We start from the raw sequence: 18,960 nt of genomic DNA on the forward strand, positions 1-18,960 counted from the left end.
GGTGTCAGGCGGAGGTTGAGCTGTATATAATCCCCGCGAAGACCCCCCCCCCTCGCTGTGCAGTGAGCTGCTGGGAGAGGATCTCGCTGCGGCGGAGAGGCGGACCGGAGAGCGGAGAGAAGCCCCGAGGTAAAGTTGGACACTGAGGCGGGCGGCGGGGCCACCATCGCCGGCTTGGGCTCCGACAGCACAGCCGGGCGGACAATAAGCCTTCCGTCGGTCGCTCTTTGTTGCGGGGAGGAGATATCACGAGTCGGTGGTGGGGTGGCGGGTTTTTCTTCGCCTATTCCAATCTTTTAAAAGCTTTGTTTTCGTGCCGGCGTAGAGAGCGCGGCTCTTAGGCTGCTTTCTGCTTTTGTGGCTGAGTCGCGTCTGCCGGTCGCGTCTGCATCCAGTCCCGTGAAAAAGCCGCTCTCTTCTCGGAGTAAGACCGCGGCAAGGGGAGCGACCGCACTCCGGTCCCGGGTAAGACGGGTCGAACTCGTTTTGTCATGAGCTGACCGCTTCTCGGCGGCGTCCGGCGTCGAGAAACTGTAGCAGACTAAAGCCGAACTCCGGGTCCTGCTGCTCCGGTCGGGTTCGGAGCCCAAAGCGACACGCAGCTCTGGCGACAAAAGGTGCAACGTTTGAGTATTGAAGCCGCAGGAGGACGTCTGCTGTCTAGGGCAGTTCACCGATTTTCTCTCAAACTGCTGCAGTCGCCGGAGGTAACGGGAGAAAAGTTTCAGAGTTGAGACCAGGCCCGGGCACCCCGTTTGCTTTTTTAGCCGGAGCTCTCGGCATTATTGAGCCAAGTTCGTCTTTCGGACAGTCTTGCCCGGCCGACACGACGGGCAGCTTTCATTACTTTGGCCGGGCTTTGGCGAGACCGCCGGGCTGGTGGAGCCGGCAGCCAGCCGGAGGAGCCGGGTTAAGTGTTTAAAATCCCCCGTCGCAGCGCCGAAAGCACCTGCGGCTGGAAGTTGATCTGTTATGACGAGAATTCAACGATCCAAGAGACTGACCGTGAATTTACAAAAAAAAAAACAACAAAATCCAGGTGTGGAGGTTTCAAGCCGCCGTCCACACCTGTGAGCTGCCCGAAGCGGGCCGGGTCTCGGTGCGGGCGGCCGGTGACGCGCAGCGGACGTGCCCGCCTCCTCCCTCGGTACCAGCGCAGGGCGGCTGATCGCACTGGTAGCCGGACCCCCGGCATCAGACTGCTGGGCACTGAGGGGTCTCGTCTAGTTCCCGTCTAAAACCCGCCAAGTGGGATTTAAAAACAGATTCCGGTCGGGTTCTTAAAGTTTGCTTGATGTGATGGCTTGGGACCGCTTTGCTGTGAGCTCTACAGGTTGTCTTCCTGGGGGCTGGACAAACTGCTGCACTGTGAAGGCGTGATCCGCTACTTGACAAAGCGGTTTTGAACGGATTTAAGACGGTTCCTGGCGCCGTGCGCTTGCTCTCTGCTCGAGGGAGAGTAACCGACGAGTGTTCTGGATTGAGGTCCCATTTAAATCCAGCAAGGTTCCGTCGACCCATCCGCTTCCTAACGGCTTCATGAAGTGCAGGGTCACGGGGGCGCCGGAGTCTATCCCGGCAAGCAGCGAGGCAGGGTACACGCCGGGCGGCACGCGCAGACCGCAGCAGGGCCGGTTTCTCCCAGGAGACGCGTACTGGCAGGGAGACCGGAGCACCCGGAGGAGACCCATACGAATGCAGGGAGGGGGGGCATGCAGACTCCACACAGACAGCACCCCAGGTCTGGAGTTGTACTCGGCGCCCCCGTGCTGTGCCACAGTGCTGCCCGGCAGTGTGTTTGCAGCCCTGGAGCGTGGGTGTGTGCGCGCTCGGGGCCGCCGAAGGAGGTGGATATAGAAATGTCCTGCGTCAGGCGGAGGACATGGTGAGCGATGAGCAGAACGTTCCCCCCCGCCCCCCGGACGTGAGCGTATGCGCGCTGGGCCCGGCTGACCCGGGATTGTTTATCTGTCCTGTGAAAGTGACATCACAAAGCTGAGGGCTGTTTTCTGACTCGGGCAGGTGCTTGGAACTGAGAGTCATGGAAAAGGCAGCAAACCCCGAGGCTCCGGAGGGCGGCGGCCCGCTGGCCGCCATTCCCAGGGGTTCGGAGAGGACGTCGCCTTACAGATACACTAAGGTAGGTTGGCGACGCCAGGAGCTGGCCGGGCAGGGGCCGGCGTCGGGCGTCGCTTCCTCGCAGCTTCTCAAAACGTTCTCTCGTCTGGCTCTCCTTGGGGCGGCCGCCTGCCTCGGGCGGGGTTCGAAAGCTGCCCCCGAGCTCGACGAGATGGCTGTTCGGGGAAGAAACTGGCCCTCTGAGCTCGGGCTTGTGGGCCCGCTGTACACTGAGCGGGTGTTGCTCCAGTAAACGGGCCCGGGCTGCAGGTCCGTGTCATTCATTTAGTCAAAAACCATCGCGCCCTCAATTCATTCTTTACTTCAACCTGAGCTCAAGCATTGACTTGTGCTTAGGTGTTGCGGCTTATTCAAAAGGGGTCTTCAAGTTGGAGTTGTTTTGATCAGATCTCATGTCCCCAAGGGTGCCGTCACAAGCCGGACTAGTACAGGAACCTGGGTAAAAGTGTATTTGTGTTAAATCAGAATTGTAAGGCGCTCTGGCTCTGCTGTCGCAGGAGGAGCTCTTGGAGATGAAGGAGTATCCCTGCTCCAACGAGAGACCTGAATGCCTCCTGGAGAAGTACGACAGGTACTGCCCCTCGCCGTCCGTCCGTCCTCAGCTGCCTGCGGGCTGGTCTGGGTAGTCTAACTGTTAGACCCGTGGTTTACTGGGGGCAGAAACAGGAGCCTGCCTCCCAGCACTAGATCTGTGACTTGCAGCGACGGTTCTGGGTCTGTTCTCAGTCGACTTGTTCCGCCCCGGTGAGTGGTTACATTAAGAGCTGAGGGATGCGCACCTCTGGGCTGGCCAAAACGAGCTCGAAACCCCCCCCTCTTTCCTTCCCGTGCTAGCGATGGCGTGTGGGACCCCGAAAAGTGGCATGCATCCCTGTACCCCAGCTCGGAGCGCAGCTCGCCGGTTGAGGGGTACAGGAAGGATTACCCCGGAGACGACCGGGTCCCCCTGAAGCGCAGGATGGCAGGTGAGGGAGGAGCCCCGAGGGTGGGTGGGTGTGTGTATGTGTGTGTGAGAGATGGACGGTTTCCTCTTCTCCCCCCCCGAGTCGTCTCTCCTCACCCCCCCCGTGTGCTGCAGATCCCCGGGACAGGCTGAAGGAGGAGGACCTGGATGTGGTGCTCAGCCCGCAGAGGCGCAGCTTCGGCGGGGGCTGCCAGGGCACGGCGGCGCTGGGGCCCCAGGCGCGGCGGGCCGTCTCCCCCCTGGAGAACAAGGAGAACGAGAGCCTGCGGCTGGGGGCGGCGCGGCGCATCGGCAGCGGCCGCATCATGGCGGCGCGCGGCTTCGAGCGGGAGGCGCGCGGCGAGAAGGAGGCCCGGGAGAGGGACTTCAAGGACAAGAGATTCAGGGTGAGCGCAGCGCCCCCTCTGCTCCGGCGGGCCGAGTCTCGTTGTGACTAGGCGAACTGGGAACGGGGTGGCACTGCGGCCTCACGGGGCTGGGCCCTGGCATCCTTCCTGGGGGGTGTGCATGCTCTCCTCGTGTTTGTAGGGGTGTACTCCCACAGTCCAAAAACATACCGTGGTTTAAATAGCCTCGGGGACCGCCCGCCCCGGTGCGAGTCCGCGTGTGCCCCGTGATGGACTGGCGTCCCTCCCACGGTGTGCCCTGCCTTGTGTCGTCGCTTGCCGGGACAGGCTCCGGCTCTGCCGCGACCCGGAATTGGAAGAAGTGGGTAGGAGATGGATGGGTGGAAGCTGGAAACATGTTCCTCGAGTGACACTGCTGCCCCCTGGGAGTCTGGTCTGAGGCTCAGGCACGCTGTGCTCTCCCGTCACTCAGTGGTGTGCTGGTGTGAGTGGGCCGTGCAGTCCAGCAGCGGTACAGCAGCTGAGCTCCCCTCCCCCAGTGTGACCACAGTTCTCCCAGCTGCAGTGACGTGCGTCTTGACGTGGCACAGTCTTGCCCAGATCTTGAGAGACCCCCCCCAGGCTGTACTGTAAGGAGGCTCATCCAGACGGCGAGAGACCACCACCGCGATCTTCTCCCCTTCCTGAGCTTATCCCAGTGGGGGAGAGGACAGAGGTACGGTCGCAGAGAGTCTCACGCTCCGGCGGTGTCCTGTCTCTGCCTGCCCAGAGGGATTTCGGTGACAAGCGGGTCTTCAGCGAGAGGAGACGAAACGACTCGTACACCGAGGAGGAGCCCGAGTGGTTTTCGGCGGGCCCCACGAGCCAGTCCGAGACCATCGAGCTCATCGGGTTCGACGACAAGGTACTGGAGGAGGAGAAGAGGCGGAGCAAGCGCTCCAGGAAGCGCTCGGAGTCCGTCAAGGAAGGCAAGTACCAGGGCGGGGCGGGGGGCTTGTTCTGAAACAGCTCAAGACAGCGCAACCCCCCCACCACCTTAATATGTCAACTACTTTCTGTGCAACTGCTTTATATCTCAGGATTTACAGTGCCGTGAAAAAGTAAGTACGCCCCATGTGTTTTTCAACATATTTGCACGTGTGGATATTTGATCTTCATTTCAACGATATTGATAGATAAAGGTGGTCTAATTTAACAGGTAACAATGAAAATTATTCCTTGCAATCATTTATTCAACAGAAGTCAGAAATGCAGTTGTCTGCTATGGAAAAAGTAAGTACGCCCCCTGTTGTTGGCCTGGTGTTTTTTGTATTTGTCCATCAGTCTCCTACACCGACTTGAAGACATTTTTGCCCACTCCTCCTTACAGAGCTCCTTGAACTGAGTGATGTTTGAGGGCTTTCCAGTCCCCCCCAAGCATTTCTGTGGGGTTAAGATCAGGGCTTTGACTTGGCCATTCTTTTGTGGTTTTGCTTGAGTGTTTTGGGTCATTGTCTTGTTGCAAGGTCCACTTACAGTTCAGCTTCAGCTTTTTGACAGATGGCCTCAAATGCTCCTCAAGTAGGAGAAAAGTTGGGCAGTGCAGGATCTGTGGCTGGGAGGTTGCTGGTTCGAATCCCGCAGCCGGCAGAGGAATACCTCTCCATTGGGCCCCTGAGCAAGGCCCTTATCCCCAACTGCTCCAGGGGCGCTGTACAATGGCTGACCCTGCGCTCTGACCCCCAGCTTCTCTCCCTGTCTGTGTGTCTCATGGAGAGCAAGCTGGGGTCTGTGAAAAGACACATTCCTTATTCAAGGAATTGTATAGGGCTAATAAAAGTGAACTTAATTACTCTCCGGTACAATGTGGAATTCATGGTTGACTCTATGATGGCAAGCTGGCCAGGCCCTGAGGCAGGAAAGCAGCCCCAAACCATAATGCTTCCACCACCATGCTTTACAGTTGGTATGACGTTCTTTTAGTCAAAGGCAGTTTTTGGTTTTTGCCGAGCATGACATCTGGCATTGTGGCCAAACAGCTCTACCTTTGTCTCATCTGTCCAGAGCACATTGTTCCAATAGTCCTGATCTTCACCTAGGTGTTGTCTGGCAAACGTCAGTGCATATATATATTCTTTTTTTGAGAGCAGAGGCTTCTTCCTTCTTGACCTCGCATGTAGAGCAAAGTTGTGCAGTTGACTGAGGCAAGACTTGCCTGTAAATCCCTTGCTGTTATCCTGGGGTTCTTGGAGGCTTCCTGCAGGATCTTTCGGTCAGCTCTGCAGGTGAATTTGGTGGGACTACCTGGCCTGGATAGCTTGCCAGTGGTTCAAGAGTTCCTCCATTTGTAGATCGTTCAGGCAGTGAAGTGATTGACTGCAAACTGCTGGGAAATGGCTTTTAAACCCTTCCCAGACTCACAGGCATCGGCAATCTTTCTTTTGAGGACCTCGGAGAGCTCTTTTGATCTTGGCATGATGTAGCCACACACCTCCATTGCAAAGACCAAACCAGACCACAGGTTTCTGATGTTTATATAAGGCAGTGCCCTCCACGTTACTCTAATGTTCTAATCATTTGCACCTGATCCTAATTTTAGGCATTTGATGCGATGATAAAGGTCGGGGTGTGTAACTTTTTTTTCCACACAAGGAAATTGCATTTCTGTTGGTTTTTAAATAGTACAAATGGGTGCAAAATGTGTCTTTTCAGTGTTATGTTTTAAGATTAGATCACCTTTATTGTTGAAATGCTGGTCAAATATCCTTTTGTCCAAAAATATAAAAAAAAGACCAAGCTTTTCCTGTCACTTACTCTTTCACCCCACTGTATGTGTTCAGTATTTGTCTTGAGTGTAATGTTTTATACTCAAGTGTGTAGTACTTGAGCTGAAAGTGGCGGTCCCTGAGGGGGCGCCGCTGGCCTGCTGCAGCGGCCCTGGGGCTCAGCCTGCGCCTGTCCCCGTCTCCCCAGCGGTGGAGTGCAACGGCGGGCTGGCGGAGGAGCCCGAGGCGGAGGTCTGTGTGGACCTGGCGGCAGACCAGGAAGTCCCGCGCCGCGTGGTTCTGGCGGAGCCCGGCCCCGGCGACTTCGACTTCAACGAGTTCTTCGACCCGGAGAACACCGTGCCGGGCCTGGCCTCGGTAAGGGGGTGGGGGAGCACTGCATGCTGGGGTCGCGGGGCTGCCGCTGTGTCTGGTCAGCCAGGGTGGGACCCCCCCAGCTGCTGAGGGGTAACGCACAGATTTCTCCAGCAGCAGGTGTGCTGAAAGGGGAGACTAAACCCATATGGACCCTGCAGGACTGTCTGGTACAGTCTGATCGGTCCAGAGACGCTGGTCTGGGAGAACTACTCCATCTTTTCGTTTTTTTGAGGAACTTTAAAAAAACAGAGGCATGAATTAGCCTTTCTCCATCTGTGAAGCTGGTCTTCCTTCACTGTCCATCTCCTTGTGAGCTACCTCTAAAGGAAGGCTCATTAAATCGCCTTCAAGTCTGACTCTCTCCTGCTCTGCTCAGACGGGGGGCTGGGGTCTCCCTCCTGGCTGTGTGGAGGTCTGCTCAGCAGCTGTTCAGTGGCTGGGACGCCAAGACTTGCGCACAGGACTCTGCTGTCCTGGGACAGTGGGGGGGCTCACAGCCGCAGCAGGGCTGCACGTCGGGGTGCTTGCGGGGCCTCTGGGTGGTCACTGGGTTGTGGGGGATCATGGGACGGTGCCGCTCACCCTGGGTCACCCTGGTGGCGCTGGCCCCCTGCCCAGCAGTTGGTGCTCGCTCGTGACCACTGATCACGTGCCTGTGGCTCTTCACACCTGCGACTGTGGCTGCAGCTTGTGCTGGGGCCCGGTGTGGCCGGGGCTGCTGTGCAGGGGGCGCTCACCTTCACGCCTGTCTGCCCTCCTTCCGTTGGGCAATCTCGACTCCTGCGATGTTCTCAAACGGCGGCACTTTTCCCAGAGTATGCGTAAGGCCCAGAGACGCTCCAGGAGCGCGTTGGTTCCTGAGCGCAGCAGGACTGCAGCTTGTTCAGTTCCCCTCGTGGGAAGGGAAGTTCTGGGGGTGGGTGGTGGGACTCGGGTCGTCCGTTTTATTTATGGGGGTGGGCAGTGGCTGTTGCATTTTGCCTTTTCTGACAAATTTATGCCCATCACTGGTTACCGCCGCTCCGCGTGTGCTCGTGGCTCTGGTTAGGCCTGGTGTTATGTGTTTTTTTTTCCCCAAATGATTCATCCGTCCTGATGTAACGCCATGTTCTCCCTCTGTGTGAAATGCAAGACCCTTCTAGAGATGCCGTCATGGGTGAACTGCGTTGACTGTGTGTAACTGTACTGTCTGTCCTCTGGTTTAATGGGTGGACATTGCACAGAGCCCTGCCACATTAAAATGAGCAGCCCTGGATCCAGAACACTGAGCACAGGACAGTGCAGGCCCAAGCACGACTGCACCTGTTCGTTTTCCCAAGGGGCAGCAAGGGCCTGATGCAGGGTGGGTGTAGGATAAGGGGTCAGTTCCATGTGTTTTTGCGGTACTTGGTGCTCAGTTTAATAGTGTCGCTCTGGGGCACAGGAGCTGTGCTGTTAGCTGCATTTATCTACATGGAGGTCGTTAACCTCTGGTTGTAGAGCTGCAGAACTGTTCCTGGAGAGATGACCGAGTAGAAACCGGTGGCAGCAGCCAGGAGTCCCTTTCTGATGTTTCTCCAGGTCACAGAGTGGCTTAACCCTCCTCTTCTTTCCTGAAGCTGCCGATTAAACAACCGGATGAAATTCTCAGATCCGCTCCAGACTAGCTGGCTGGCCTGAGCAGCCTCCTCTCACCTTTACCCGTTCTTATGCTCTTGATCTCAGCTGACCCACATGACCTCGGCACCGCTGTCGGGTCTCCCGCACGGCAGGGCGCGTTGTTGGTCCGTTCCCATGCGGCACGCGTCTCCACTGTTTGTGTGATGAGGCCCCACGTTCGGGGTCGGAGATCAGAGCTGGGGGCAATTCAGCCCGGTGAGGCCGTGTTGAAACGAGTGCTGTGCTGGTGTCTTACTGCTGTTCTGTGTGTCGCTGAGGCTCGTCTCTTGGCTCCAGTTGACAAGGTTTCAAACTGTCAGACGGGGTGTTAGAATTCCCCTTCCCCTCTCCCCACCCCCAACCCTCTCCTGTCGGGCAGAAGACTTGGTTTTCTGTTCACGTAAGTGCCTTATCCTTCTGCTCTTTGGACACTTTCCTGCCGAGGCCCAGCTGCCTGGTTTTTCTTGACCGTTTTCTTTCGTCTCCCTCCCGAAGATGATCGAGGACGTGCTGGGGGAACGGCCGGTGCTGGCCAGCCGGTTCAGCCGCTGGTTCTCCAGTAACGTCAGCCCGTCCGGCAGCCGGTCCAGCAGCCTGCGCTCCACCCCGCACGAGGAGCTGGAGAGGCTGGCAGGTGAGGCTTTGCCGTTTCTGCGTGGTGCTGGCCGGGGCGAGGCTCCACTTTGTCCAGGGCAGCTCCTGGATGCAGTGAAGGTAACGCGGAGTTGGCGTCTGTAGTGTAGGAAGGCAGCGGATGGAGGAGTAAGCGGCGTGGCAGGGAAGCGGGATGGGCGGCGTGGCAGGGCCGAAGGGGGGGATCCCGGGGGTCCTGCTCTGTTGTGCGCAGAGGGAAGATGCCACCTGCTTTGGTGGCAGGGTGTCTGAAGGGCGCCTGTGTCTGCCTGCGGCAGGTCTGGAGCAGCGGTGCATCTCCCCCAGCCTGGCCCACTACTTCGCCCCCATCCAGTCGGCGGAGGAGAAGAAGGAGAAGGACAAGGTGGATATCCTGGAGCTGCTGCAGAAGGCCAGGATCGACCTGAAGCCCCTGCTGTCCAGCCTGTCCGCCAACAAGGAGAGGCTACGGGAGAGCTGTGAGTCTGGAAGGGAACACAGCATTGTCACTGTTCTGTTCATCCGGTTTCCTGAAACAAATGTATCTTTCTAGCCCTTTGATTGGTTAAGATCTGTTTTACTGATGGGTGGCACAGAGGCACGGTGTTGAGCACTGCTGCCTCACACCACTAGAGCCCTGGGTTCAGTTTCTGGGGTGCTGTCTGTGGAGTTTTTGTGTTCTCCCCGTGTTTGTAAGGGTTTCCTCGGGGTGTTCTGGTGTCCTCCCACCAGAGAACCATTCTGGGAAAAAGTGGCCCTGGTGTCTGTCTCTGCCCTGCAATGGACTGGTGTCCTGTCCAGGGTGTGCCCTGCCATGTGCCTGTTGCTTGCTGGGATAGGCTCCAGCTCCTCGGTGACCCAGAACTGGAAGAAGGGATTGGACGGATGTTTCACTCATCCCTCCATGGTTGTGCCCACAAGCCTCTCTGCTCTGCTCGGTGCGTTCAGCCTGCTGTAAGGCCGCTGCCTGTCCCTGTCGCCCCCAGCTCACTCTGGCGTGGTGCTGTCTCTGGAGGAGGTGGAGGTGGGCCTGAAGGGCCTGAAGGTGGAGGGCGAGAGGCCGGGGGCCGGGACGCCCTTCATGGCCGAGCACCTAGAAGAGGCGCTCGCGGGCGGCACCAGCTCCGGGCCCCGACCCGGGCCCGCGCGGCCCAAGGATGGCGACATGTCGGCTTTCAACAAGCTGGTCAGCACCATGAAGGCAAGTGGCACGCTGCCCACCCAACCCAAAGCCAACGTAAGTCTCCGCACCTCTCCACCGGCCTAGCCCGCGGGCGTTGTGGTGTGCATGTGGCTTTTGTGCCTGAAGCGCTGAGGCACGGTGGGACAGTATTCTCAGGTAACGTAGTAAAAGTAGGTCAAGACCGCAGGCTTGCTTGCATGTACACTGCTGCACTTCTTGTGCAAAGGGTGGTGGGAGTGTGGAACAAGCTACCCAGCCATGATGGAGCGGACACCCTGGCTTCTTTCAAGAAAAGGCTGGATGAGGTCCTCCTGACCACCAGTGGTGGACACATGGTCATTCAGGCCTGAGCTCTTTTTAAGTTAAGTTGTCCCTTGTTTGCAAAATAATGGGGAGTCGCATTTAACAAACTGGTTTCATCCCTTTTGCAGATGAGGAACGATTTAATTATATCCTACTGCACAGCAGGAACAACAGAGCCTTCAAACCGGGGCACAGTTCTAAGATTCATTAAAAAGAGGCCGGATCAGGGTTGGAGAAGCAGTTTTTTGCTGGGGAGTTGTTCAGACTGAAGTGCTGCTTTGCTTCGGATTTAAATTGTGGGCTTTAGGCATCGTTTTCTTGGTCTCTGTGTGTCACAATCTTCTCATTGGCTTGAAATGCCCGAGATCCTGGTGTGACCCAAGTGCTGTGCAGTGGGAATCGTGTTCCCAAGATGTTCTCTCGCTGTAACGAAGTGGTGGGCATAACTTTGTACTTCCTCTGGCATTTCCAGTGTAGAGAAACTGCACACACACTTCCTCCCAAACTGTGATGGGGATTTAACAGATTTTCAGCGCGAGAGTCTTTCTTAAGCGTTGTCGTTTCCTGATAAGTCTGAGCAGACTTGTGTGAGGCGGGCGTCTCCGCGGTGCGGTTTAGAGGGCCCTGCGCTTGCGGCTGCAGTCCTGCTGTCTGCGCGGTGTCTGGCTCCCCGTCGTGGCTCAGCCCTGGCGGGGCGTCTGCGCTGGCGTCTGCGCTGGCGTGCTGGGAGACTGGATTACGCGCCCTTTTTGTTTAATTTCCCCTCACCCCTCCGTTCCAGCAAACCCTGGACAGCCAGTTCGTCCCCTCCACAGAGCTGCCGCCCCAGAAGAACATCCTGCAGGTCAGTCTGGGGGAACTGGCGCTACGCTGGTTTTCTTACTCCAGGAAAGACACCATTAATTTCATTAAAAGCCTGTTTTGTCATTAAAATGCCTTTATAATTAACAAAAGTGAGATAGTGTGCCTACATTGCATCCATCTTCCTTTTCATGGCCCGTCTGTCATCATTGGCTTTAGCTGCTCCCTTTGTCTGTGTTACTTTGTTTTATCTTCCATCTCTGGGAAACACTGTTCCATCACTGGACTGTTAATCCTTCATTGTCTTTCCCTGTTGATTTGGGTCTGTGTCCTCCCTCTCTCTCCAGGAGATCCTGGGCCCCCAGGTGCCCCCGCCACCTGGCTCCCCGAGTCTCCTGGGCGGCTTGCTGGGGCAGCGGGGCCCCTCCCCGCCCCTGTTCCGCCCGGGCGCCCCGTCCCCGGACTACTTCCCTCTGCGCGTGCAGCCCCCGGCAGGTGAGCGCTCCAGCGGATCTCCGGCAGCTCCGGAGGCCAGGAGCCGTCCGGATCAGGTGGCGTATGTCCCCGTCTGAGCGAGGAGCCAGCAGGGGGCCCTGCTTCTCCGCAGGTCTAGGAGGAGCTCGAACCCGTGTCCCAGGGTGCCGGAGTTCTGTAAAGCTAGCAGTGATGAGGATCCAGCTCCAGCTTTAGTAATGCGTGGTGTTGTTGGTGGGAAGGCGGGCTTTTCACCCTTGGCTGTGTTTTGACGTTCCAGGATTCCCGGCCGGAGCACAGCCCCTGCTGGCGGACTCGTTCCCGGAGGTGCACAGACCCCTGAGCCCCAGGGCTCCCCAGCAGGTCAGACACCCCTCTCCTCCTCGATCATCACACCCGCGGGCCCTGTGGGGTTCTGGGCGGCTCGGCAGCTGCTTCTCGGCTGGTCACCCAGAAGTCCTTGGGGTCTTGGCCCACAAGCACCAGGAATCCCCGATACGTTCGTCTGCTCTATCTAATAAAAGAGGGGTAGCTGGCGGCTGCGAGGTGCTCCTCGGGTGGGGGTGGGGGGTGCAGCCCATTCCGAGAGCGGCGCAGGTGGATCGGAGGGCTGTGCGCTGACGCTCGTGCTGCGTGGGCCTGTTCCCTCACAGATGAGCTCGCTGGGGCTGGACCAGGCGACGCTGGAGGCTCTGGCGTACCAGCAGGACCTGGCTCTCCAGGCGCGGCAGCTGTACCAGCAGGGATTCGGGAAGTTACCGCAGGACAAGTGCCGAGAGTCCTACCGCAGCAGGTACTGCGCCAGCCTTGGGCATCCGTGTGCTGGGCCGGGCCAGCCCTCGGCGCCAGGGAGCGCTTCCTTGAGTACAGCAGGCCTCTTCCAGAGAGAGAACCTTTTCCCAAGTGATGGTTGAGCCGGTTGTAGATGCTGCAGGCCTTATAAAGCGCCTTTTCCAAACCCAATAATGCTGTACATAATGATAAAAAGATGGGGGGGGGAAGTACAATAGATTGGAAGAGAGAAATCAAGAATGTATGGGTTCACACAGGGGAATCGGATGCAGTCCCAGGTAAAAAGGTGGGTTTTGAGTTTGGGTGTGAAAAGCTGGAGAATCTCTCTTGTAGAGTTTCAAGAAGAGCATTCCATAACAAAGGAGCAGTAACAACAGAAAGGTTACAGTTAATGAGCTTTGGTCATGATCAGTTAATTGATCCCAGGATCTTGCCCAGCCACTTCCTGAGCTCTCCCAGGTACTGCAATGGGAGCAGCAGGCTGCTTGTTCACCTCTCCCACTTCTCTCCTGCTCGTTGCGGTTCTGTGCCCCGAGGTGGTTGTTTGAGCTCGAGTGACCACACTTCGGCGCGTGTGCGGGACTTTCGGTTGACGGTTCGTCTCTCCTCTGGCTCTGCAGGCAGCCCAGGATGACCCGATCCCCAGGGCCCGGTGTGCACCGCGCCAGCAGCAGCTCGCCGGGCAGCACCGTGACCAGCATGGTGAGTCTGATGCTGACGGGAGGGGCAAAGGGTCCGCAGGGGCAGAACAAAACCCTCCCCGTCTCACACCTTCAATTCAACTTTATTGTCATTAGACTTACACAGGTGCATAGTATAATGAAAAGTGTTTCTCATTAGTCACTCAGGTGCAGTATATAAATAGGACAGAAGATAAGACAATAGACAGTTACACAATAGTAATAACATAACATAAATAACATGTAATCAAATAATCAAAACTGTGCAAAATTCCGCGAACAGAAAATTTAACAGGACAAAAACAGTGCAAGGTAATTCTTGGAACAGTGCAAAAAAAAAAAGTGTGGTTAAAAGTAGTATGGTTAATTAATAAATATTAAATATTATTATGCCTGTTACAATTTTACTGGGCTATCGAGGGGACAGTACAATTTTGGCTTACGTGTGTGTGGTGGTGTAGGAGTACAGTGGCTGTGGGTACAGGAGGATGTTAGGAGAGATCATAATAAGGTGGGAGGGAGTGGGGGCGTCACCAACTTGACAGCTCTGGGGAAGAAGCTATTTTGGAGTCTAGTTGTGTGCGACTGGAGTGACCGTTTCTGTTCTGCAACCCCTCGGCCTGCCGGTGTCCAGCTGTCGCCGTCCTTCACGCCAACCTCCGTCATCCGCAAGATGTACGAGAGCAAGGAGAAGAGCAAGGAGGAGTCGGGGCCCAGCCGGCCGGAGAGCAAGGAGGACGGCGCCCTCTCGCAGGAAGGTAGGTGCCCCAGGCCTTCCCCAGGGGGGCTGGCGCCAAGCACGCGTCCGCCGGGCCTAGTCCTGGAGACCTGAGGGTGGGTTGAGTGGCCTTCCAAAGGTATGGCTGGTTTGCGTTGACGTTCCTCCTTTAGGCTTTGTGATGAATTTTGGGGAAACGTGGCTGCTTCTGCGGGGTTCTCCTGAATGGTTGAATGGTGCCGTCTCCCTGAAGGTGCTGAAGCGCTCTGCTGGGATCCCCTCTTGGGTGGGGCTGTGCAGGGGGCCTCGACGTCGGTGCCGTCCGTCCCATCGGGCCTTCTCCCGTTTCTTCTCTCCCGCAGACGGCAGCGCCTCCCCCAGCTCGTTCCTGGACGGCGCCGAGCGCAGCGGCTCCCCCGGCGGCGGCGGCCTCAAGCCCGCGGGCTTCGCGCGCTCCGCCTGCTCCACGCCCGTGTCCAGCCAGGCCCGCGCCGCCAAGGAGACGGAGCGCCCCGCCCGGCCCGCCGGCCGCCGGACCCCCACGCTCGTGTCCCCGGGGCCCGGGGGCTCGCCCTTCCCCCGCCCGCTGTGCCCCATGCCCATGCTGTCCCACGTGCCCCTGGTGCGGCCCCCTCCGCCGCAGCTGCACCCCAGCGTGGTGCAGAGGATGCTGGCGCAGGGCGTGCAGCCCCACCAGCTGCCCCCGGCCCTGCTGCAGGCAGGTCAGTACCGCCCCCTGCTGCCCCGCGACAGCGGGCGGTGGAGTTTCCACTGCTTCTGAATTTCTGAGCTCCGGGTGGTAAAAACCGCTTCTGTGCCCAAGAGAGCAGGCTGGTTTGCAGGATCTGAGAGAAGGCTGAAACATTTCGACTTCCTTCCAGCGGAAGCAGGGAAACGGGCTCCCCTAGTTCCTCTCCCGGCTGTCAGTTATTCCCCCCGGGGATCTGATGCACGGGCTGGGAGGGCCGTCGAGTCCGGCTGCTCTGCAGTGGGATTTGAACTTGAGCACAGCTCCCCCTGCATTACTCCTCCGTCATTCATTCGGGGCGGAGCGGTGGCTCTGTGGCTCAGGATCTGTGCCTGTGGCTGGGAGGTTGCCAGTTCAAATCCCGCGGCCGGCAGAGGAATCCTACTCCATTGGGCCCCTGAGCAAGGCCCTTCACCCCAACTGCTCCAGGGGCGCTGTACAATGGCTGACCCTGCGCTCTGACCCCAGGCTTCTCTCTGTGTCTGTATCTCCATGGAGAAAAGCTGGGGTATGCGAAAAGACGAATTCCTAATGCAAGAAATTGTATAGGGCTATTAAAGAAACATTATTACATTATTATTATTCATCGAGCTGCGTCTCACTGCTCCTCTCCTTCCTCTTGCCGACAGGCATATTTCCCCCTGGCGTCGACCTGTCCCAGCTGCACGGCCTGCCCGCTCCTCTCCTGGGGCAGCCCTTCTACCCGCTGGGGGTGGCAGGACACCCCCTGCTGCCCCCCCGCGCCGGCACCCCCTTGCACCTGGCCGTCCTGCAGCAGCAGCTTCAGCAGCAGCAGAGATCAGGTGAGCGAGGCGGTCCTGGGTCCCGGCGCCCAGGGGAGACCGCGCTGGCGCAGCGGTGGGGTCACGCTCGCTGGCGGCGTTCAGCGCGTCGGGGTTTCCTCTGTGAAGACCTAGAGGAAACGGGAGTGTGCTGTTACAGGGAGGCCTGAGGGCGGACTGGCAGAGAGGCTGGCTCCAGCCTGGCAGCAGCTCATTCCTCCAGCTCTAGAGGTTCAGTGCAGCATTGATCTGTAAGGAGACTTGTCTGGTGTGGTCGTCCCACCAGCATTGGAAAAGCTGAGCAAAGGGTCCTGTTTGTAACCGTGAGATGCTTGGATTGTGGATTGCTTTTTCTTTATTTAACTGTACCCCAGTCCTTGTTCAATGGCAGTAGCTGGGGGCAGTGGGTGTGGGTGGGAGGCTCTGGTCAAAGGCTCTCCTGGTTGGAGTCCTGGGGGGTTTCTGCCGGAGCCAGTGCCAGGTCTCCTGTCTGCTATCCGAGGACGAGGAACTGACGGCCGCCCTCTGCTTCTCCCTCCCCCCCACCAGGGCACGCGCCCGGCCCCCAGCTCCCCGGCAGCCTGCCACAGAGCAGCGCCCCGCACCGGACCAACCCACCCCCGCGGAGGGGGGGCAGCCCCCCCGCCGGCCTGGCCAAGTGGTTCGGCTCGGACGTGCTGCAGCAGCCCCTGCCCTCGATGCCGGCGAAGGTGATCAGCGTGGACGAGCTGGAGTTCCGGCAGTGAGGCGCGGCCCGGCCCGGAGCTCGCTGCCGGGTTTTCTTTTTCTCTCGGGTGGAAGAAATGTGAATTTTTTTTTTTTTAGCCTTTTGCGAGCGACGGAGCTCTTCAATGTGATGCGAGTCTTCGTCGCGAACTGTTGGGGGACTGGAGGAGCCCTGCAGGAGTAAGACAGGGGAAATAAGTCCTGGAAGAGGGAGGTACTGGGGGTCTCGATTTTGCTTTCCTTCCAGCTCTTATTTCCTGTGTTTCCTAGTGTATCCGGTATGTCGTTTCTTTTCTTTGTGTTTTGCAGTAAATATGAAGAAGAATGTATAGGCCCAGACTGTACAGACAATGGGTGTAAATTAACCTTTTTTTCATCCTGTACATAAACACATCTTTCTTTGTATGGGGAAAGGTCAATCTGCTGTATATACCGTTAGTGTTTGGTGAATGCCTCATTACAAGCCAAGTATGCGTGAAGATTTTTGTTTCGGACAGTGTCAAATCCAGCCCAGTATGGATCCTGTAGTCTTTTTTTTTCCCCTTTCCTCTCCTGATAAAAATGGTTAACTGCACTGAGAGAGAGAAAACTCCACTTTATGGCGCATTCGTTTTGTACATAGTTCAATTTCTTGTCAATTTAATTTCCCTTCTCTGCCCCTCATCCCCCACCCCTCCCACGACTGCACCTCCTCCTGAAATTCACTTTTGGGAAAAGTTTTGGGGGCAGAGTATCCTTTCTGTGCAGAATCGATCTGTTTTCTCTTGGCATCATGTGGGTGAAACCTGGGCCTCATTGCTCTGCAGATTAATCCACTCCACAGCGAACCAGCTGCAGGCTCGTGTATCGGCGCCAACACCACTTCTGGGTCCTGCAAAGCTTCTGTACCTTTTCGGCTGAGTGTTCATAGAGGAGCTTGTGAACTTTGATTTTTGTTGCTTTTCTGCTTTGTCGGTACTGCTTGTGCGACCGCCCTGCTGTACAGGTGGAGTTGTGTTCTGGAGTGGCTAGACTGCTGTGCACTGGGAATCTTGAGTTTCCCTAATAAATTATAGCATTGTAATTTGAAGAGCTGTCCCAAGTTTTATTTCCTGTTCTTTAAAAAAAAAAAGTGATTCTTGGCTTAAGATCCGAATGGTGTTTTTTGTGGTCGTGCCTTTTCTCTGTGGCTGAGGCGTTTTTATTTTATTTTTATAATTTAAACCCCCCTACCCCACCTCTTCTCCCTCACTGAGAAACCACTGCTCTGTAATGTCCAGGTGCGTTTGGCTCGGGGAGTGGGGGAAGGGGAATTGTTTAAATATATATCCAAGTGCTATTGAATATAAAGCACAAAATTAATAAAAATGTTCAATAAAAATCACTCACTAAAAACTGGGCTGGAGTGTTTTTCTTCCCCTCTAAGGCAGTCTGCGCTGTAGTTAATGACTCTCCTCTCAGCTGTAGAAGGAAGGAGAGATTCAATTCAAGGTGCTTTATTAGCATGACCGATGGGTACAATCAGTGTTGCCAAAGCAAATAAAAATAAAATGAACATGGAACAAAACGCAAAATAAAATCTACAGACATTTACAACCGAGACATATAAAATATTGACATATACTGTAGACAGATGGAGCATTAGTGGGAGACAGACTCACTGTTCCTCAGGCCGTGACAGGAGATAACATACTGGGCTGCCAGTTCAATTCAATTCAAGGTGCTTCATTAGCATGACCGATGGGTACAATCAGTGTTGCCAAAGCAAATTAAAATAATAAAATTAACATGGAACAAATCAAAAAATAGAAGTAAAATAAATTTTACAGACATTTACAACAAAGACATAAAATATTGACATATACTGTAGGTGGCTGGAGCATTAGTGGGAGACCGACTCACTGTTCCTCAGGCTGTGACAGGAGATCACATACTGGGCTGCCAGATCAACTGAGTTCCCTCCTCCCTCTCCCAGTAGGATTGGGACCTGTTGTGGTTTTGGCAGGTGTGGGAACTCTGGGATTAGATTTCTGAATTTCGGGAAGAATGTTTCTCTAATCCCAGAGTATCTGTCACAGTGCAGTAGGAAGTGCACCTCTGTCTCTATTTCTCCCCGCTGGCAGTGGGAGCACAGCCTGTCCTCTCTGGGCAGCCAGGTCTGCCTGTGTCGCCCAGTTTCTATGGCCAGGCTGTGGTCACTGAGCCTGTACTTCGTCAGGGTCTGTTTCTGTTTGTTATTTTTTATTTTGGTCAAATATTCAGCTAGTGTGTATGGTCTGTTTAGGGTTCTGTAGCATTCCAGTTTATGTTGTGTTTGTGTGTGTCCCCCAGTGTGTGAGATATTGCTGTTTGATCTGTGCTGTGATGTGGTTGAGTCTGAGTTGTGGTGCTCTAGCAGTGCTGTCCTGAGGCTGGTTAGTGTCGGTGTGGCTCAGGTCAGTGAGCCTCAGGACCAGCTGGCTCAGGGGGCTCTGTTTTGGGCTCAGCTCCTGGCTCAGCAGGGCTTTGTGGTGGTAGGAATTTTGGTCACTGTTTTTTAGGTGTAGCCAATACTTTAATATTCTTTTCTGTATGTTTATCAATAGTGGGTACTGGCCTAATTCGGCCCTGCACCCGTTGTTAGGAGTTTTTCTCTGCACATGGAGGATGTTTCTACAGATCTCCATGTGCAGAGTTTTTGTGGGGTGTTTGTCCCATTGGGTGTAATCCTGGTCTGTGAGGGGACCCCACACTTCACTGCCGTATAGGGCAATGGGTTGGATTATACTTTGAAATATTTGGAGCCAGATTCTTGTTGGTGGGTTGATGTTGAAGAGTCTCCTTCTTATTGCGTAGAAAGCCCTGAGTGCCTTCTCCCTGTTCCTTCAGTGCCAGGTCAAAACTCCCAGAAGAGCTGATGGTGAGACCGAGATATGTGTAGCTGCATGTGTGCTCCAATGTGTTGTTGTTCAG

At 56.0% G+C, this 18,960-nt stretch overlaps 1 protein-coding gene across 5 annotated transcripts; it reads left to right on the forward strand.

The window, feature by feature from the left end:
* The first annotated feature begins 45 nt into the window (after positions 1-45).
* On the forward strand, positions 46-17,403 carry eif4enif1 (eukaryotic translation initiation factor 4E nuclear import factor 1). 5 transcript variants are annotated; one of them, XM_069182041.1, is made up of 20 exons: positions 46-129; positions 2,023-2,140; positions 2,637-2,710; positions 2,974-3,104; positions 3,218-3,489; positions 4,220-4,418; positions 6,403-6,572; positions 8,706-8,844; positions 9,122-9,301; positions 9,809-10,059; positions 11,090-11,152; positions 11,457-11,604; positions 11,864-11,946; positions 12,237-12,376; positions 12,996-13,077; positions 13,690-13,813; positions 14,136-14,495; positions 15,151-15,324; positions 15,853-16,013; positions 16,129-17,403. In XM_069182041.1, the coding sequence occupies exons 2-20, from the start codon at positions 2,042-2,044 to the stop codon at positions 16,225-16,227; spliced, it is 2,949 nt and encodes a 982-aa protein (XP_069038142.1). In that variant the 5' UTR covers positions 46-129; positions 2,023-2,041; the 3' UTR covers positions 16,228-17,403. The 5 variants fall into 5 exon arrangements, with proteins under 5 accessions (XP_069038142.1, XP_069038143.1, XP_069038140.1 ...); XM_069182042.1 differs by lacking the exon at positions 46-129 and adding an exon at positions 377-465; XM_069182039.1 differs by lacking the exon at positions 46-129 and adding an exon at positions 1,373-1,885.
* Positions 17,404-18,960: the final 1,557 nt, after the last annotated feature.

This window comes from Lepisosteus oculatus, chromosome 22, assembly GCF_040954835.1.
Source record: "Lepisosteus oculatus isolate fLepOcu1 chromosome 22, fLepOcu1.hap2, whole genome shotgun sequence".
NCBI classification, from domain to species: Eukaryota; Metazoa; Chordata; class Actinopteri; order Semionotiformes; family Lepisosteidae; genus Lepisosteus; species Lepisosteus oculatus.